This window comes from Macrobrachium rosenbergii, chromosome 44 (assembly GCF_040412425.1).
Source record: "Macrobrachium rosenbergii isolate ZJJX-2024 chromosome 44, ASM4041242v1, whole genome shotgun sequence".
In the NCBI taxonomy this organism is placed as follows: Eukaryota; Metazoa; Arthropoda; class Malacostraca; order Decapoda; family Palaemonidae; genus Macrobrachium; species Macrobrachium rosenbergii.
In genome coordinates, this window is record NC_089784.1 from 40,364,995 (window position 1) to 40,383,028 (window position 18,034).

Consider the following 18,034-nt stretch of genomic DNA (forward strand, 5'->3'; position numbering starts at 1 on the left):
TTTCAGATATATTTTGTTAGAGCTGGAATAGACCCATCCTCACCATCGTAGCCAAGTGGGCAATCGTTTTTATTGCTTTATTGCCGTCTGGATATTTTCGTCTTCGTGAATTACAAGCATATCCAAAAAGCAAGAATTCGAGAAGTTAAGAGGGCATTGCGGCTATTAGAATTACATATGTGTCTGGTAAAAGTGACCAGTAGATTCTACATATATATTTCAGCCCAAAAGCAATAAAAACGATTGCCCACTTGGCTACGATGGTGAGGATGGGTCTATTCCAGCTCTAACAAAATATATCTGAAAACGACAGGTATATGTATGTACGAGAGGCGATAGACTTTTTATCCTTTCTCGTAGCCAGGTCGGCAATAACCTCCTTGTGAATATGGTAACGCTGGTTCGATTCTCGCGACCGCTATTCACAGGCTCTTCAATTTCTTCCGTCTGGATATTGCAAACAAGTTACAAGCATATCCAAAAAAGCGGAGAATTCGAGAAGTTAAGAGGGCATTCGGCTATTAGAATTACATATGTGTCTGGTAAAAGTGACCAGTAGATTCTACATAAATAAATATATATATATATATATATATATATATATATATATATATATATATATATATATATATATATATATATATATATATATATATATATATATATATATATATATATATATATTATATATTGTAATGTGGGGGCTTGGCTGATGAGTTTATTACTTGATTAACATAATTTATGAGGTTGAGTACCAAGAACACGTAACCTGTCACTTGAAGTAAAAATTTAACCTCAAACACAGATAATTATTAATTGAATAAGGTCGCCAGTCGAGAGGAAAACCCCGCCACAAAGAATAAGTAGTTAGCTAGAAATTTACTTGAACAATTGCCCAACTTCGGACGCAGTTAATTTTACCTTTGCTTCAGTAAGGTTTTTTAACACAACGGATTATCATACGCAGTTAGCACTGGTAAAAGGCTATTCCTATTCCGAACAATGGGATCGAGGCACAAGACTGCCTAAATGCTGAAAATTACTTATTTAACCTTCCTAATTCCTAGTTACTTCACGGAATAGTTGAATGTCGCTAATCAATATAAATTACTCTTAATTTAGACTTCATAAAAGTAAATTGTTTACCTGGATAATGGTAGATGGTGGTGAAGAATGAACAATAGAAACGTTGAAATACAGGAAGAGATACTAGTAAATCGACGAAACTTTGAAAAATTCCAGACTTAACGTTATATGAAGGTTGCTTCACATACAACGGACGATCGGACGTTCTGGGATTATTTCGCCACTTCACTTAGTAAATAAAGATGGAAAGACAAAGGGACGAGGAGCTGAAAGCGCAGACGTGCTTCTCTCGCGACAGTTATCTTCTCTCTGACCTCTTTCGGTCAGACACAGGGCAGCAGGAAAGCAGTGTCTTTATGGCCTCAGGGTCTGAAATTTTGTCAAAACATTGCCGAACATAGAACAGGGAAAAGGAGCTTAAGACCACCTTCAACAGAGGTTAAGTGGGGAAACTTTCCCTATGGGTTTAGGCCCTAATGCTCGGACAAAGACGCGTCTCCCTGTCGTTGTTCACGGATTTTCAAAATTACAATAAAACTGCATAAAGGGCGAACAACAGAATATTTATAAATATATATATATATATATATATATATATATATATATATATATATATATATATATATATATATATATATAATTACAAACGTCTTTTAATTGTTTGCAATTTGCTTTTCCCGTCTTGATATTTCCATATAACATAACATAAACTGAAAAAAGTACTAGATGTTTCTGTAAAGTTCACTTGACGTTTTCCCATACCTTGCCCTTCCATAATGACAACCCAAGTGTCAAATGAGGAGATAAATTGATGACCGTACCCTAAGTCATTACCAACCCATGACCTGACCATAATAATCCTCGCTTGAGGGGAAAATCAGTAGCCCTTTGCACATTAAAAAGAACCCTTTGAGATTTCACACAGTTCCGATATTGTTAAGCAGTCCCCAGCCAATCTTGTTACGAGAGCTCTCTGAGGAAATTCCCCCTCTGTTTAACTACCTGCCATGCCATTATAGGTCACCCTCTTTGACCTGCCCAACACCTGCGTTTCCTCCCATTCAGCCTTGCTTCTCCACTCTAAGTATCTCAGTATTGTCCTCTCTCTCTCCCTGGAATCTTTTATCAGCCAACTTTTAACAACCCTTCCAAATACCTGCCAGGATTAGTGGCGTGCCCAGGACGAGGACAATAGATGACCCAGTTAAGAGGGAACTGTCAAAACACGACCACCGTCAGCGCCTTTTGCCGTATAAATATGAGCTCCGACGGACCATCCTTTGCTAGTGTATCATACGATGTCTACCTGTCGAGAAGCCAGTTTGAACAGGGACTCGAATCAAGTCCCCACTAGACATCTCTCTGATGCTGTCACTCTGAAGGTGGTCGCAACTAATCGCCTTGCCATTTGAGCGCTGATGCCTCTGTAGCCCACCAGCACCCTTCTGCTTCATCTACTCCCTCTATGGTGGGGGACTGTATGTGACACAGCTTCCACTGATGCCCTGCTATGGGAACCTGGCTCTGATCTCCTCAAGTGTTGTCCATGGACTAAGGTAATGTGATTGGAGGTTGTTTGTCTGGCCTCACCATTTTGTCTGTACCTGAATTTTCCACCTGTTCTCCTATTCCCATATCCATACCCTTTGCATTCTCCCTCAGAGATTCATGTGATTTTGATTTTGGTGTCTGATTTATCAGTATTGGAATACTGGTGTTAACTGTACGTTTGCCTTGACTATAAGTACTAACATACAGTGAATTATTAATGCCAATGTCTTGCTATTTGCTTATGTATTCCAAGTTGAGTGGCACTCGAAATTCCTTTGTGTAGTACAACATCCCTGCTCTTACAGACCTGTGGCGTGATTAACTGTTTTGTTAAATTACCTGTAGTTCAACAGTGCCAGCTCCTGCAAACTATAGGTGCCATACCCAGTCAAGGTATTCGGAATCCCAGTGTGATCCTTGTCTTGCTTGCTGTACCCCATCCTGTACATTCTAAGGATCCTATCCCATACTTTTGACGTGTATTAGCCTTAGAAGGCATAGTTATACCGCTTGCACTTGCGTGACACTCTTGCTTAGTGATTGTGATCATAGTACAGTAATTTGAATAGTACCACGGAACTCCATTGATAGCTCCTGTAAATATTTCCTCTTCTGATATTTTAGTCAATTATACTTTTAAGTGGCAATCTAAGTTTGCTGTAAACCCTTATTTTGATGGTATTTTGAGTGTAGTCACTAATAAACTTTCAGTTCACCAGAGCATAGACCCTTCTTTAGTCAGTTGCGGTTTTAGGTCACAATCAGAGCCATCCCTTATCCCCACGACTGTGTGAACGTGACAGTATGTATGTATATATATATGTATATATATATATAAATATATATATATATATATATATATATATATATATATATATATATATATATATATATATATATATATATATATATATGTATAAATATATATTACATATGTATATATATATGTGTGTGTGTATATAAGCAGGCAGTATTGCTTGAAAATAGATGCTAACAATGACCTCTTTCCTTGGTGACAAACCGCAGGTTTACCACTGAAGTAGAAGGTTGACACTGACCACAAAGCTGCCAGAGATTATATATATATATATATATATATATATATATATATATATATATATATTATACCAGAGATTATATATATATATATATATATATATATATATATATATATATATATATATAATATATGTATATATATATATACATTATATATATATATATTATATATATATATATATATATATATATATATATATATATATATATATATATATATATATATATATATATATATATATATATATATATATATATATATATATATATATATATATATATACATGCAATGAAGGCAGGGAAGCACACAAACAGGTAATGGTTGTTTTGCTGTAGACCTGAGAGAGAGAGAGAATGCGTGTGTGTATGTACAAATGTACGAACCCAGTATCCACTTTGATGCGGTATGTATATATATATATATATATATATATATATATATATATATATATATATATATATATATATATATATATATATATATATGTATGTGTGTGTGTGTGTGTGTGTGCGTGTGTGTGCTTTTGTGTTTATGTGCATGACTTCCATCATGTTCGGCATATCCTTTTGCCGTCACCTTGAAGCCTGTGCTGTGGAATTTACTCTTCCCTCGGGCAATTTCCTTGACTTGGCTGTATAATAAAGCCCACCTCTACCAGTTTCCCTTCGATGGAAGTTTCCTTCACTTTAATCTTTTCCAGTTTTATCGCCGAGGCATCTTCCATCTAATCATTACTTGAAAGTAACACACAAAATGTATCCTTCGCCTTTCTGTTAACAACCTCAATTAATTTCAACAATTCATTTAATCGTTTGTCTTTTAAGGTTCTTACTCTCTCATTATTGCTTATATCTGTCATAGTTATGACAGTGTCAATCCCTTGATTACGTCGTGACAGGAGTAGGAAACTCGACCCTAATATGCCCTTCGGATATAGGAAAACTGGATATTTTCTCCTCCTGCCTCCGTTTTCCTAGAGTAGAATAGAATATGCAATTTAGGCCGAAGGCCAAGCGCTGGGACCTATGAAGTTATTTAACGCTTCCGTTTTCCTAGATTCCAACAACCTTTGAAGCTTCCAACGGGGCCATATCTTACTTTCGGGATGTTCCACGCCTATGCCTTCCTTGTTCCTTCTTTTCCTGGTTAGATAAGGTATCAGGAAACCTCATAATTACTGTAGGAAAAAGCTTTTTTTTTCAGATCTACAAGAAAATGTTCCTTCCTGTACCTCTATGTGTAGAGATGTCTAAATCACAAGCTTGATTTCTTTGCTGAAAGACTTTCGTGTCCGAGAGGAGGAGCCGTAATGAAACAATTTACGAAAGGGAGTCGATGTTTTCCTGATGGCGCTTCTGTGAATGTTCATGCTATACATTTTTATTCTTACTTTTAATAATGCTTCATCTTTGATTCACCAAGAACTTTTGATTTAGGTCATCTTTTACGGGGAAAAAGCCCCTTTTTAACTAAAATTTCATGATACAGTTATGTGAGGCATCATAATTTTTCTTTTTTGATGCATTCCCGAGTTATTGTTTGAAACTCCATTTTAATTTAGATGATTTTTTTTCTAATCTTGTCACAAAAGGATTCCTAAGAGTAACTCTGAAGACACCTGCATGTTGCGAACGAAGCCATGCCTCCAACTCGGTTACGTCACAGGTAACTCTGAAACGCGTATATTTTTCCACACGAGGCCTTGATCCAACTCACCCGAGTTTTCTGCCGCAATAACGGACGTTGGGTAATAGTGTCTGATATTAAGAGAAAAACGGCTGAACTTTCAGAGCAACAAATTAAACAACGGAGAAACTCATTTTGTAAACTGTGTATTGATTTAATGTTTTCATTTTTCCAGAGAAAAGGAAATTGCACATAACCTAGCTAATACCGAGAGAGAAACTTTCCGAAGAGTGAAATGGAGGTTAAAACTTGCTCAACAATCAAGGGACGTTTGGAGAAGTTTGGTGCTTCTGCAAACATTATATTGATTCAGCGAAATTTGACCGAAAATGGAATCCCACAACAGAAACGGTTAGCTACACAAAAGATGTCATTCTTGATAAATTGATAAATTCAGTGACAGTTTCTACAAAATATATCAAAAGCTGCTTGCAAAGGAAAGCCATCGAGGCTAGAATTCTAATTCTTTTTCTTTATACGGCTGAAGTTAAATGAGAAAAAGTATGGAAGACTCATTTTGGAGTCAAGTATAAGAAATGAATACGCATTCTTATGTAACTGTAATAATCACTCAGCCACCTTAACTTGTCGATTTCTTCACACTTTGGATACACTTGTCACTGTGAAGCCTAAGATCTAGACCTTTGGCTTCGTAGTGACTAACAAGCGCATCCACAGTGTGAACAAATCGAAAAGTTGCAGGACATTGTGGTTATTACATTTACATACATATAATGGTAAAAAGTGACCGCTAGATTCCAAATACACACATATATATGTGTATGTATATACATACATAAATACACATACATATGTATTTGAAAAGGAACAAAATTGCAGGAGATTCAAGGGCAGTTGCAATCAAGCTCGCGAGACGCACACACACAAACACACACATATAAATACACTTATACATACGTTAAAAGCATCATCAATCATACGCCGACGAGGCTGCTGCATTGTGTCTCGTTCAGGGAGTAATAGAAGGTGTCACCGACAGGCCTCCAGAGGATTAATCACTGAAATAGATGCGTTGTGTCGCACGTGTTGCCATATTGTATTATACAAGGCATTATTAGTAGGGAATTATTCAAAAGCGTTTTGAGGCGTTCCATCAGGAATACTTGTGTGAATGTAAATGGACGATGAACGAGGATGCGAGTGTCAGCTGTGACTCAAGATTATCGGCATTATTAATCTTTACCACTGGATCTCTCTGTGAATGCTAAAAAGCAGAAAAATAAGCACACTTTGAAACGACGCACTCTGAGGGAAATGAATGTCATATATATATATATATATATATATATATATATATATATATATATATATATATATATATATATATTATATATATATATATATATATATATATATATATATATATATATATATATATATATATATATATATATATATATATATATATATCTATACTAATTGGTTTCATGGCACATATGAGATGCTTTCTTGGAATAAATATTTAGTGATAAACGATGAAGGAACCGAGGCAGACTGTAAATAAAAAGGAAAAATATTTACGACCATCAATGGTTCTTTATCATGAGCAAAATGGAAATTATATTTGCAGAGAACACAGAACTATCAGCTTAATAGCCTAACGGATGAAGTTTAAGGCTCAAACCACCAATGAAAATCATCTTTTCAGACGGAGGTTTTGGGCCGCTCCTCAAAGGCGGAGGAACAAAACGAAAGAAAAAACGTTTTTAATTGTTTGTTTTGTATTGTATTCGTAATACGGTTGATTTTTTATTTCCTTCTTTTGATATCAATCACGACTGATTCTTAAGCATTCATGTTTTTATTTACCATAAATACAGCGCTGAATATCCCGTTATTTAGAAAGAAAAATAGAGATGGTTCTTGGAACTCTTCCACATAAGGTGAGTTCCGTCTTTCGCCCTTTGATTTGCTCAAAAAGGAGTGAATGGGGGGTATTTTCCAAAATCAATACTCTTGACTTGTTGCAGGTCAAGCGATATCAAATTATCATCAGACTACAACAAAACCATCGTGGCGACGTGAGAGAGAAGAGAACAAGTAGTGATACATATCTAAATAATAAATGTTAAAAATTTTATTTATGGGCAATTCATCAACCTGGTCTTACTTGGATTAGTGTTACGAAGCTCTTTACAAGTTTCGTTGTGATACACGATTCTAAAATGTTATGCTCGGCAACACCCTTCCAACAGATGAGTTCTTTTGCATCTTCCCAATTAATGGCGTGATTACACGTATTCATATACTGAAAGAAGCCGCTGGCTGCGTTAACTACTCTTTCATTGAATTTGTGTTTAATTAATCATGTTGCAAATTCGTGGCTACAACCTTTTGTTTTAGTAGCAGATGCTTCATCAACCTGTTTCTTGAGAGCATTATCTTTAGAAATTACATTAATACCAAAAGTATACAGTGTTTAAAAAAAGGTAAAAAAGTCTTTCAAAAGGAAAACCTATGCATACAACATCATAAGCTATTTTCTGCTTGTGAAAGGTTTGATGGATATAACATCAAAGCAACCCTTTTGTCTGTCATACTTCACTGAATTCTGAGATTACTCAAAGTAAATGTCATTTTTTCTTATAACAGCAGAAGTTCTTATGACAACAGTCACACACAGAGAAACAAAATGTTACAGAAATCTTATACATTTATTTGGGTCAGGCGAGCATGGGATGACGTCGGTATAAATCAATATAAATACTTGTGTCTTAAGGCTAAAAATCACAAAGAACCTATTAGTCCTGCAGTTATGTACTGAAAATAAATGCTACATATGTCAAGGTAGAAGCAGATTTAAAAAAGGAACTCAAGAATGCCATGAAAAATCCTTGCCTTCTCGTTTGGTAATCCAGTACATGCGTTAAACCAGAACATCTGTTTCTTATATAAGTCTTTTCATTTACACACACACACACACACACACACACACACACACACACACACATATATATATATATATATATATATATATATATATATATATATATATATATATATATATATACATATACTGTATATAATTATGCTCTACGTGTAAGTATATGTAATAGTCACAAATACTTCTGAACTTCTCATGGTCAGGTCGGTAATGTGACTTTGTTCTGATACTCCGCATGCTGGTTCGAATCGCCAAAATTTATTCTTCATATTCTTCCCTTTGGTTCTGAGGTTTTGTAGTGACAAGTGTATCCAAAACGTGGTAAAAGTGACCAATATGTTTAACACAGGACAGATTTTTTCCTTTAGGGGTTCGCTCATTAAGTGCAAACGTTCCTGTTTCCTCAAATATTTAAGGATAAAGTTGACAGCCCCACGCTCTTATCCAACCTTGCTACAATTCACTACAATCAATGAGCTACAGTGCATAAATTTCATTGCTTAGGCTGCCAGAAACACTGCGAGAATTGGCGGAGCGTGAGTTAATCACTCCGTCTTTTCAGGAAATAAAGTTCTGGCCTTTTTCTTGGTGGAGTGAGTATTATGACGACTTGGGTATCGGAGAGAGAGAGAGAGAGAGAGAGAGAGAGAGAGAGAGAGAGAGAGAGAGAGAGAGAGAGGGCCATTTAGTTTAAGCCCAAAGTTAACACGGTAATAAAGTTCCTTTTCAGAAACTAACTTGGCACATCTCCATTGCTTACCTGAAGCAGAGGACTGGGTTTGGACCCTGTGGCATGAGTAAGGGAGGACTCAGTAGGTCGGCAGTGCTGCCCTCAGTTCCGTAGAGAGAATCAGCAAAGATGAACCCGGAATCACCTCCGTCAGGGAACCCTGCAACGTATGAGAGATGAAGACGGTGGTGCGATATGTAAACGAAGATAGCGATCAGATTGGTCGTGATGATGGCGATGACCTTTGTGACTATAGTAATACTGGTGATCATAGAGTACACTGCTGATGACAGCGATTGATATTTCCTATCAAGTAGAACAATGAACAATGAATATATCATAATACAAAAGGCAGAAAATGGCGATCGTATAACGTAAACAAATAATTTATATTTAAAAGTTAGAAAACGAATTTTAAATGGTAAAGATTCCATTGCAATTCTGAAAGTATGTCATTCTGAATTTTAATTTTCTAGCTTATAATAAATGGATAATAAGCCAATTAATTATGATCTAATGACATTAAGAAAGAGACAGGGATACATATCATAAGCATTATAAGAAGCTACACAAACGGAATCATCACATCCACCACTTACCAGTGATTGGACCAGTCCTCCGGGAGTGTGGCGACGCCCTAGCGTAAACCCAAGAATACCCTCCGACGGGGCTGGGCTGTGACCACCCACAGAGGCTGTCATCGAACTCGCAGTGCGACAGACGCGTCCCTGAGGAAGAAAAATTACAAGAAGCTGAGGAGGACAGAGAAAGAGGACGCCATTAAGACCGCCACCTCGATCTAAATTGGAGGAATTGATTCCCTCTCTACTTTTTTGCTCAGTCTCTCTTTTTCTTGTCCTCGTCTTGAAATGACCACCGGCTAAAAATAGAAATTGGGACTTCTAAGACGCAGCTCCTCGCGTGACGGTTAATGGACGGACAGTGACGTCGTTCAGATCTCCTGCATGAATATTCCTCCTGCGACGCAGTTCAGATGTCCTTCGCTTGCCCTCGCCAGGCCCTTTCATTACTGCGTCAGTGCCCGAATAGTGATTTGTAAAAACCATAAGTAAAATGGATGAATGTTCCACTTGAAATAAGGTTTTCGTAGGGGATAAAGTGTTACTCGGCAATTGATTATTTTCACACATACCGTAATTTTTTTCGGCGTCTATGACGATAGTTGTGAGAGAGAGACAAACGGCAATTTTCCCAAGATCGATTTCTCTCCGCTCCTCTGGAGTAGGGAATCGCTTTGTATAGAGAGAGAGAGAGAGAGAGAGAGAGAGAGAGAGAGAGAGAGAGAACATCAAAATTGTTCAGCAAAGGATCATTGCTTAAGTGACCTCCAATGACTCCCTTAATGGTGTAATGGACCATAATAAGCTGCAATCACGGTATATACGGATAATAATGACCAACTTTAAGCAAAGGCAATCGTTAAGTTCCTTTTAACCTAATGATAGGAACAAATCGTCCCATCAGGTCATAAAACGGTTCGTTTCACTCCATACTATTAAAAAGATCTAAGCCGACGAGTTTCAGGTTTATGTAGACGTATGAAGCACTTAAACACTTTCAGCAATTTAAATTATCTTTACTAAAAGTGTTCGCTGCATTTGTTGCCCCTCCTGCTTAGAATTTGTTCGTTTGTGTATAGTAGATATTATAAAGGAGACTATAAGAATGATAATGGTATAACATTACTAAGAATAACAGGTGAAGTGTATGGTACGATTATAATAAAGAAATAAGACAGAAAGCAGACGGACTGATAGGAGAATAACGAAATGGGTTTGTACAAGAAAATGGGTGTAGGAATTAAGGATTTCTTAAGTAAAGCTTTAGAAGTATGAGAGTCAAGGGAAAAGCTGCACCCGAAATACGTGTCTCTAGGAAAAGCTTATGACAGAATCGATAGGGAGACAGGATGTGGGGTAGAGGAGTTACGTTGCTGAGACTGATTAAAAGCTTTTGTGATTGAAGCAAATCATGTGTTCGAATATGCAGATGTGGGAGTGACTGGTTCAGTGTGAAAGTGTCCAAAGGCAGTCCACAGGGTGAGAAGAAAATCAGATGTCAATGGATTGTGGGTTCTTGATAAGATACTGATTTGGGATAATAAATAGAAAATTCAGTAAAGAGAAAAATAGTTTGAAAGTGCTTGTAAAAGGAGTAATGTTATACTGGTAATTGGAACCAGGAAAATGAGGCAATGAATGTTAATTTGAATGATGGCAAACCAAAAACAGGCAATTTGTATAGGTATCTGGGAGTAGATATGATGGGTGAAAGGCATGAGTCACAGAAGGTTAAACAAGGAAGACAGCAGGTTGTGTAAGAGAATAAGAGACCAACGGTGTCAATATAAGCCTCTGTGTGAATACTGTACACAAGGGCTGAAGTTTAAAGGAGAATTATTTGCATAGCATGTGAGAGTAGGAAGAACTGGAAGGATGAAAAATGTGAAGATACATAAAAGTGGCAAAATGATGGCGCAGGAGAAAGAAAGAAAGAGAAAGAAGGTTAGATCATTTGGGCAACTTGCACGACGGAAGGTTTATGAAAAGAGTGTATAATTCAGAAGTGCTAAAGGTGAGGAAGAAGTGGAGGACTTGCTGATTAGATGGAGTGAAATAAATACTGGAAAGGAAGAGCCTTAATAGGCAGCTGGGGAACGTGCACAAGTTGGATGTGAGTTGTGCAACGTGAGGATAAGGTTTAACGTGTTGCTGATGAGCCTTTTCTTTAGATGCATGAAGCTGCTAATCAGTAGTCATTTTCGTTTCAGTAGGTAAAGTATGAATCTGGCTGTGACTGCTGTCTTATTTCTTCTCTAGAGTCATATATATATATATATATATATATATATATATATATATATATATATATATATATATATATATATATATATATATATATATATATATATATATATATATATATATATTCTAGCTGACCAACCTGGCGCTGCACGGAATAACTCGGAATAACAGCCTTCAGGTAGGCCCGTTAAAACTCTGAATAAGAGTCTACGGGCAGTGGGAGGGGAGATGGAAAGGGAAGGGGGAAGAAAAGAAGTATATCTTAGTTTAACCAGACCACTGAGCTGGTTAACAGCTCTCCTAGGGCTGGCCCGAAGGATTAGATTTATTTTCCGTGGCTAAGAACCAACTGGTTACCTAGCAACGGGGCCTACAGCATATTGTGGAACCCGAACCACATTATGACAATAAATGAATTTCTATCACCAGAAATAAATTCCTCTAATTCTTCATTGGCCGGTCGGGGAGTCGAACGCTGGGCCAACAGCGTGCTAGCCGAAAGCTCTACCCACCCCTTCCAATGAAGAACTGGAAGGGGGAACAAAGAGGGAAGGAGGGGGAAAGGGGAAGGAAGTGAGAAGATAGAGGAGGAGGGGGAATGGGGAAGGGGAAGGGGAAGGGGAAGGGGAGGGGAGGGGAGGGGAGGGGAGGGGAGGGGAAGGGTAGGGGAAATGGAAGGGGAAGGTGGAGGGGAGGGAGGGGATGGGAGGGTGAACGGGAGTGGAGGGAAAGGGGACAAGGAGGGGAGGAGGAAGGGATAGGGGTAGGGAGGGGAGGGGAGGGAGAAAGGGAAGGGGAAGGGGAACTGGAAGGGGGAGGGGAGGGGAGGGTGTGGGGAAGATGAGGGTTAGAGGAAGTTACGTTCCCCTATTAGAAAAGAATAAACAACATCACTGAACAAAGACAATAAATAAAAAATCTCATACCTCTACGACACTAGCTCAGGTGTGTCTGTGTATTTGTGTGAGTGTGTGGGGGGGGGTGGGGGAGTTGTTCTGTCTCCTTTCAACAGAAGATGGGCCTTTTAGCTGTTGTGTGAAATTCACTGCGCAACAAACTGAACAAGATTCATTCTAGATATGATGATGGTATTTTGTATTTTATTGGTAATGTAAAATTAAGATACTTTTGGCTTAAGATGAACACTGAAAAAAAATTTGGTAATTTTGTCGCGAGTAATTTTTTAATGAGGGGCTAGATCTGTCACAGAAGCATCTGGTCTACTAACACACACACATGCGTGGATGGTGGTGAATTAGTTCATGATCTCCAAAGTTGTGCCCGTAACTACAAATTTTTTGTGTGGGTTAAGTCCTCAGATATGATGATGGTAATACCACAAGGTACTTAAGAATTTGTATTTTATTGGCAGGGTATTATTAAGATACGTTTGGCTTAAGATGAACACCGAAAAAAATGTGTTAATTTCGATGTGAGTAGTTTTTTAATGAGGGGGTGAGTCTGTCACAGAAACATTTAGTCTGTTACTACTTTTTTCCGTTGCAAGAATTGTAAGGGCTGACTGGTGTGATGGTAGAAGTTATATTTTGAATTACATTGCTTTATGACTGAATAAAAGTAATTCTAATACATTCAAAAGCACCTATTTAATTTTTTGGATGTACTAAACTGATTATAAGGTTTGGAGTGGAAGGAGTTTAATGAGTGATATATATGTCAACGATTCCTTTCACGTAGCGGTAGAAGGGAAGCTGGAACTTTTTCGTGTTCCTCTAGCTTTATGCCCTGTAGGTTTTCAGTGTTGGTTTTATTGAGGTAATAAACAATCATATTAATAATTCTCATAAATTATGATAAAAATTCACGTAAATTCTGATAAAAAATTGATGTTATACGGGATTTGGATTTATTGTTGTAGGTTAATCATTCATCTGACAACGTCTGGAAGAAAAGATGGAGCGTCAGGTGAAAAATTAAATACTCGCTTCATCTATCCAGGGCTGCATTTACTTCATCTTTCATTATAAAACCATTTGCTCAGCAACCCTTCAATCAGAGTTTACTTCCCTGTAAAACAACTTTTTATTCTTAAAGTTATTCACCTTCCTTATATCTTATCATTACCTGACATCTTTTTCTCTCTCACTGTCTTCTTGATTACTTTATTCAGGATCCTGAATGCTCACACATAAACTCTTGCCATGCAACTTCACCTTGAAAATTTTCCTTTTCATTCCCCAAATCTTTACAGTAATCCCTAATGTTGCCACTCTCTCTTTTGTGCCTTTTATCTACCCGTGTATTTTCACAGACACTCTAAACTGCTATAAAGAACATACCTTCAAATTCTACGTACTCATCGCTAAGTAACTGCACCTCCGTGTCTTTAACCCCAACCTATAGTTCATCCATTTACTCCTCATATGCTCGTCTCACTTAATTCTTATCCAATTAATTTGTCGTAACTACATTTACCACATTTTCACCCCTTCGCCTCCAATTCGTGTCTGTCTTAACTGTAACGAAATTGTGATAACTTTTACTTACACCGAGGTCTCTTCTCACTTGTCTGTCAACTTGCCTTTTCATCTATTCTGCATTAAAACATTATCTAAGAAAAGCTTTTTCTGTTTTGAAAACCTTACTTTTCCAACAATGAAGTCTCTTTGCAAATACATTTCCGAGAGGCTCTGCCCATTCTCATTTACTCTCGGGATCCCATACCCACCAAAAATGCCATCTATTCACTATAATTACCTTTACATTCATGTCCATTAGCAACATCACCCTTTAATGTTCTCCAGACCCATCCAGGAACAATATAGTATTTCCCAATAACATTCGGTCTTTACACTTTCATTCTTTTCCATTCCTGGACCATATACACCCACTAATACAACTTTACTCCCGGAACAGTAGATCTCGCGCATTCAATCCTTGAACAACATATTCTTTCATACATCATCAGAGTCTTCAAGGCACTGTATCCCATACCTCATCTCGTGCTCTGCACTTTGGAGACACCCAAAAAAAAAATCACACTTTGTCTTTCCCATTCCAGTGTACGTGCGTACACACACACACACACACAAACGCATGTATATATACATATATATATACATATACATATATATGTATATTTATACACATACAGAGAGAGAGAGAGAGAGAGAGAGAGAGAGAGAGAGAGAGAGAGAGAGAGAGAGATGGGTGAAGGCGAGGAAGAAAATTAGGGAAACTCGAGTAACTGCACCGAGCAAGACTAAATGCAGATAGGAAGGTTAATGAACAAATGTAATGGATCGCAGACTCAGACTGAAAGATGGGAAAGTAAAAGATGCCCCAGATCGATGAAAGGAGTATTTTGATTCTGCGTCGAATGTGGAACAAAGAGGAAAGGCAGAGCTGAATGATGAAAGAGTTGGGATGACAGGTGAGAAGCTGCGGCACAGAGGCGATAATGTGATAATGAGGGAAAGCGTCTACAAGGAAAGGATGAAAAGAATAATTTTTCTTTTGCATAAAGGTTAAGGTAACGGAGGTGACTGTATTACAGGGTTGTAACTATCTGATTTACCATGGAAGATGAACGACTGCGATTCATAAAGACAAATGTCAGAAGGATTGATAGGAGAAGAACAGTGTGGGTTTACACAAGGAAGAGGGGTTGTGGATCAGGTGATTGATATAAAAGGAATAGATCTGTATGCGGTACACACGTGAGCAGAAAAATCTTTGAAAGAACTGATAAACAGGTAATGAGAGTAAAATATAAGTTGTGAAGAGCGAGTAAAAGCATTTATGTTGAAAATGAAACATGGGTTGTAATATGTAGATGGGGAGTGATTGGATTTCAAAGGGCGGGGTTGTAGCTGTTTGGTATCTTTATGGACAGAGTGATGCTAGAAGTAAGTGAAAAGTAAGACAGAGGTGCAACTATTGGGTACAAAAGTGCACCATAAATGAAACAGAGAATGGTTGATGTTTGCACATGATATATATTTACCTAGTTTGTGAAGAGAAACCGCAGAAATTAGTGGAGGAGATGAAAATGTCTGTAAGAGGAGAAATTTGAGAGTAAACATGAGGAAGAGTGTGGTTAAAGGAAAATGAAGCAGTAAATGTAAATGTGGAGGCAGAAGAATGGAAGCAGCGGATTCGTGCAACTATTTCTGAATAGATTTAATGATGACGGTAAGATGGAGTTGAAGTGAGTAACAGAGAAGGTGAACCAAGGAAGGTTGAAGGTTTGTGTGTAAAAGCACTGGGAGGAGATTTGGACTGTTAGCGCATAAAATGATAATTGTCACGCTCTTTCTTTAATAAGCAATGTCTGGATGTTTAATGAAAATGAAAAAAGTTAGTGTCTGGTTGTGAGTACATCTGGCGTAAGTAGAAATGGAGGTGAAAATGTATGCAGATACCTAAAATTAGAAAGTAGTAAAATTTTCAACATAGTCGAGAAGATGGCCAGGATCATTTCTAAATTATCTGATTATTATTATAATTATTATTACCATTAGTCAGTCTACAACCTTTGTTGGAAAAAAGAATGATACTAGCCCAAGGGCACCAATAGTGAAAGTAGCCAAGTATGTAAAAATAAATATTGAAGTAGAGAATAAATTATATATGAAAGTAATGAAAAAAGACAAAACCAAGAAATATGAACTGAAACTCGTGAACCTGCTAAACACAAGAGCATTTTCACTACGCCCGAATGTTTCAAGTTCCAATCATTCATCTGCATGATTAGGAAACTGAGGACAATTAAACTTCGTGAAACAAAAGTGAGTCTGGCAGAATGAATTGCATATTCAGTACCGCATCTTAGATAATATAGTTTGGGAAGATCTGATGTGCACAAACTAACTGAACATTGGGGTCAGAGATTAATATTAACTCCGGGAGAAAAAGTTTAATAAACTCAAGTTTTGTTTAACAATTTCAGATGCAAGTAATTGTCGAAAAGCGAACGGAACAATATTTACAAGGCAGAATAAAAACGTCTGATCTGGATCTTGAAAGACCTTAGTCCATCATCTTTTGTAAAACTGGAGAAGATACCAACTAGATCGGTTCCTCGAAAGTGAATTCTCAATCAAAACATCTAAAATTCTAAATGAGCTGTATATAGCTATAGAAACTGTCACCGAAAATATCTTGAAGGTTGGCTGGGGGTGGAGGACCCGGCGTCCTAGAGTAACTAACAATCTTGGTTTAAATATTATTAGGGTTTAGCTTCGTACCCCAATATTCTCCCCCATGCACTAATTGTAGCCAAACCTCTGTAAAGAGATTCTGCAACCATAGGTCTTTATTCAGAATTTGGGACTGAGCAGCAAGAATGTTTTTAAGGCCAAATAATTAAACTGATATAAAAAGCAACGGGACAAGAACACCACCCTGAGGAACACTAGAGAATATTTTTCTGTAGTCACAGTAGTGTCCATAAACAACTACTCGTTGCAACATATAATTTTTAAAAATTCAATAATAATAATAATACCAAGAAATGTTTCACAAACGCCAATGTCTAAATTTGAATTAATGACTAAAATCTAGTGTAATTGAAAGAAATGATTCACAAGCATCCAGACTCTTACAAAAGCCAAACTGCAAAATAAAGAACAGTTTAACTTTTAGATTACTGTTAACGTAGGCATTCAGGTATTTAGCAAAATGACGTTCAGGAACTTTAGATAATGTGAATGAAATACCAAGCCAATTAAAGCAAAATAAACCCACAAAAACAATGAAAAATATAATTCAGTTTTACGCCTCCATAATTTTCAAGGTAAAATAAAAATAGTTCTAACATCACGGGAACGAAAACCTAAACTTATAAGTGCAGCTTCAGAACAAAAATAAGGCGTAATTCGTTCCGCATTCATCTGCCAACTGTCAAAGGCATCCGCCGAATAGGTTGCAATTTCTTGGCTATTATTAAGAGAGCCATCTGGTTTCAGCAATAACTGCTGATTTGAGAGTACCTACCATCCAGTTTCTTGGGGTCTATCAAAATGGGTATCTCTCATGGTAAAGTTGCTTAGGTAACAACGGATGATGATGGACTGGCATATAAAAGGATGATTAAGAAGTGCCTCATAGGAGGCGGAGAAGAAGACCAAGAAGTGTTTCATAGATAATGTGAAAGTAGCACTGGAAATTAAGGGCTTTAAAGCTCGTGAACGCTTGTAACCCGGATGTGAATGAAGCTGTGTGTGTAG

General features: G+C 37.3%; 1 protein-coding gene across 1 annotated transcript in view; it reads right to left on the reverse strand.

Annotated features, from left to right (window-relative positions):
• Positions 1-18,034, reverse strand: part of LOC136829608 (uncharacterized) — a 576,969-nt gene that overhangs the window by 102,931 nt on the left and 456,004 nt on the right. Inside the window, 2 exon segments of the mRNA XM_067088454.1 lie at positions 9,049-9,178; positions 9,618-9,746. Of these exon segments, the coding sequence (XP_066944555.1) occupies positions 9,049-9,178; positions 9,618-9,746 (259 nt within the window).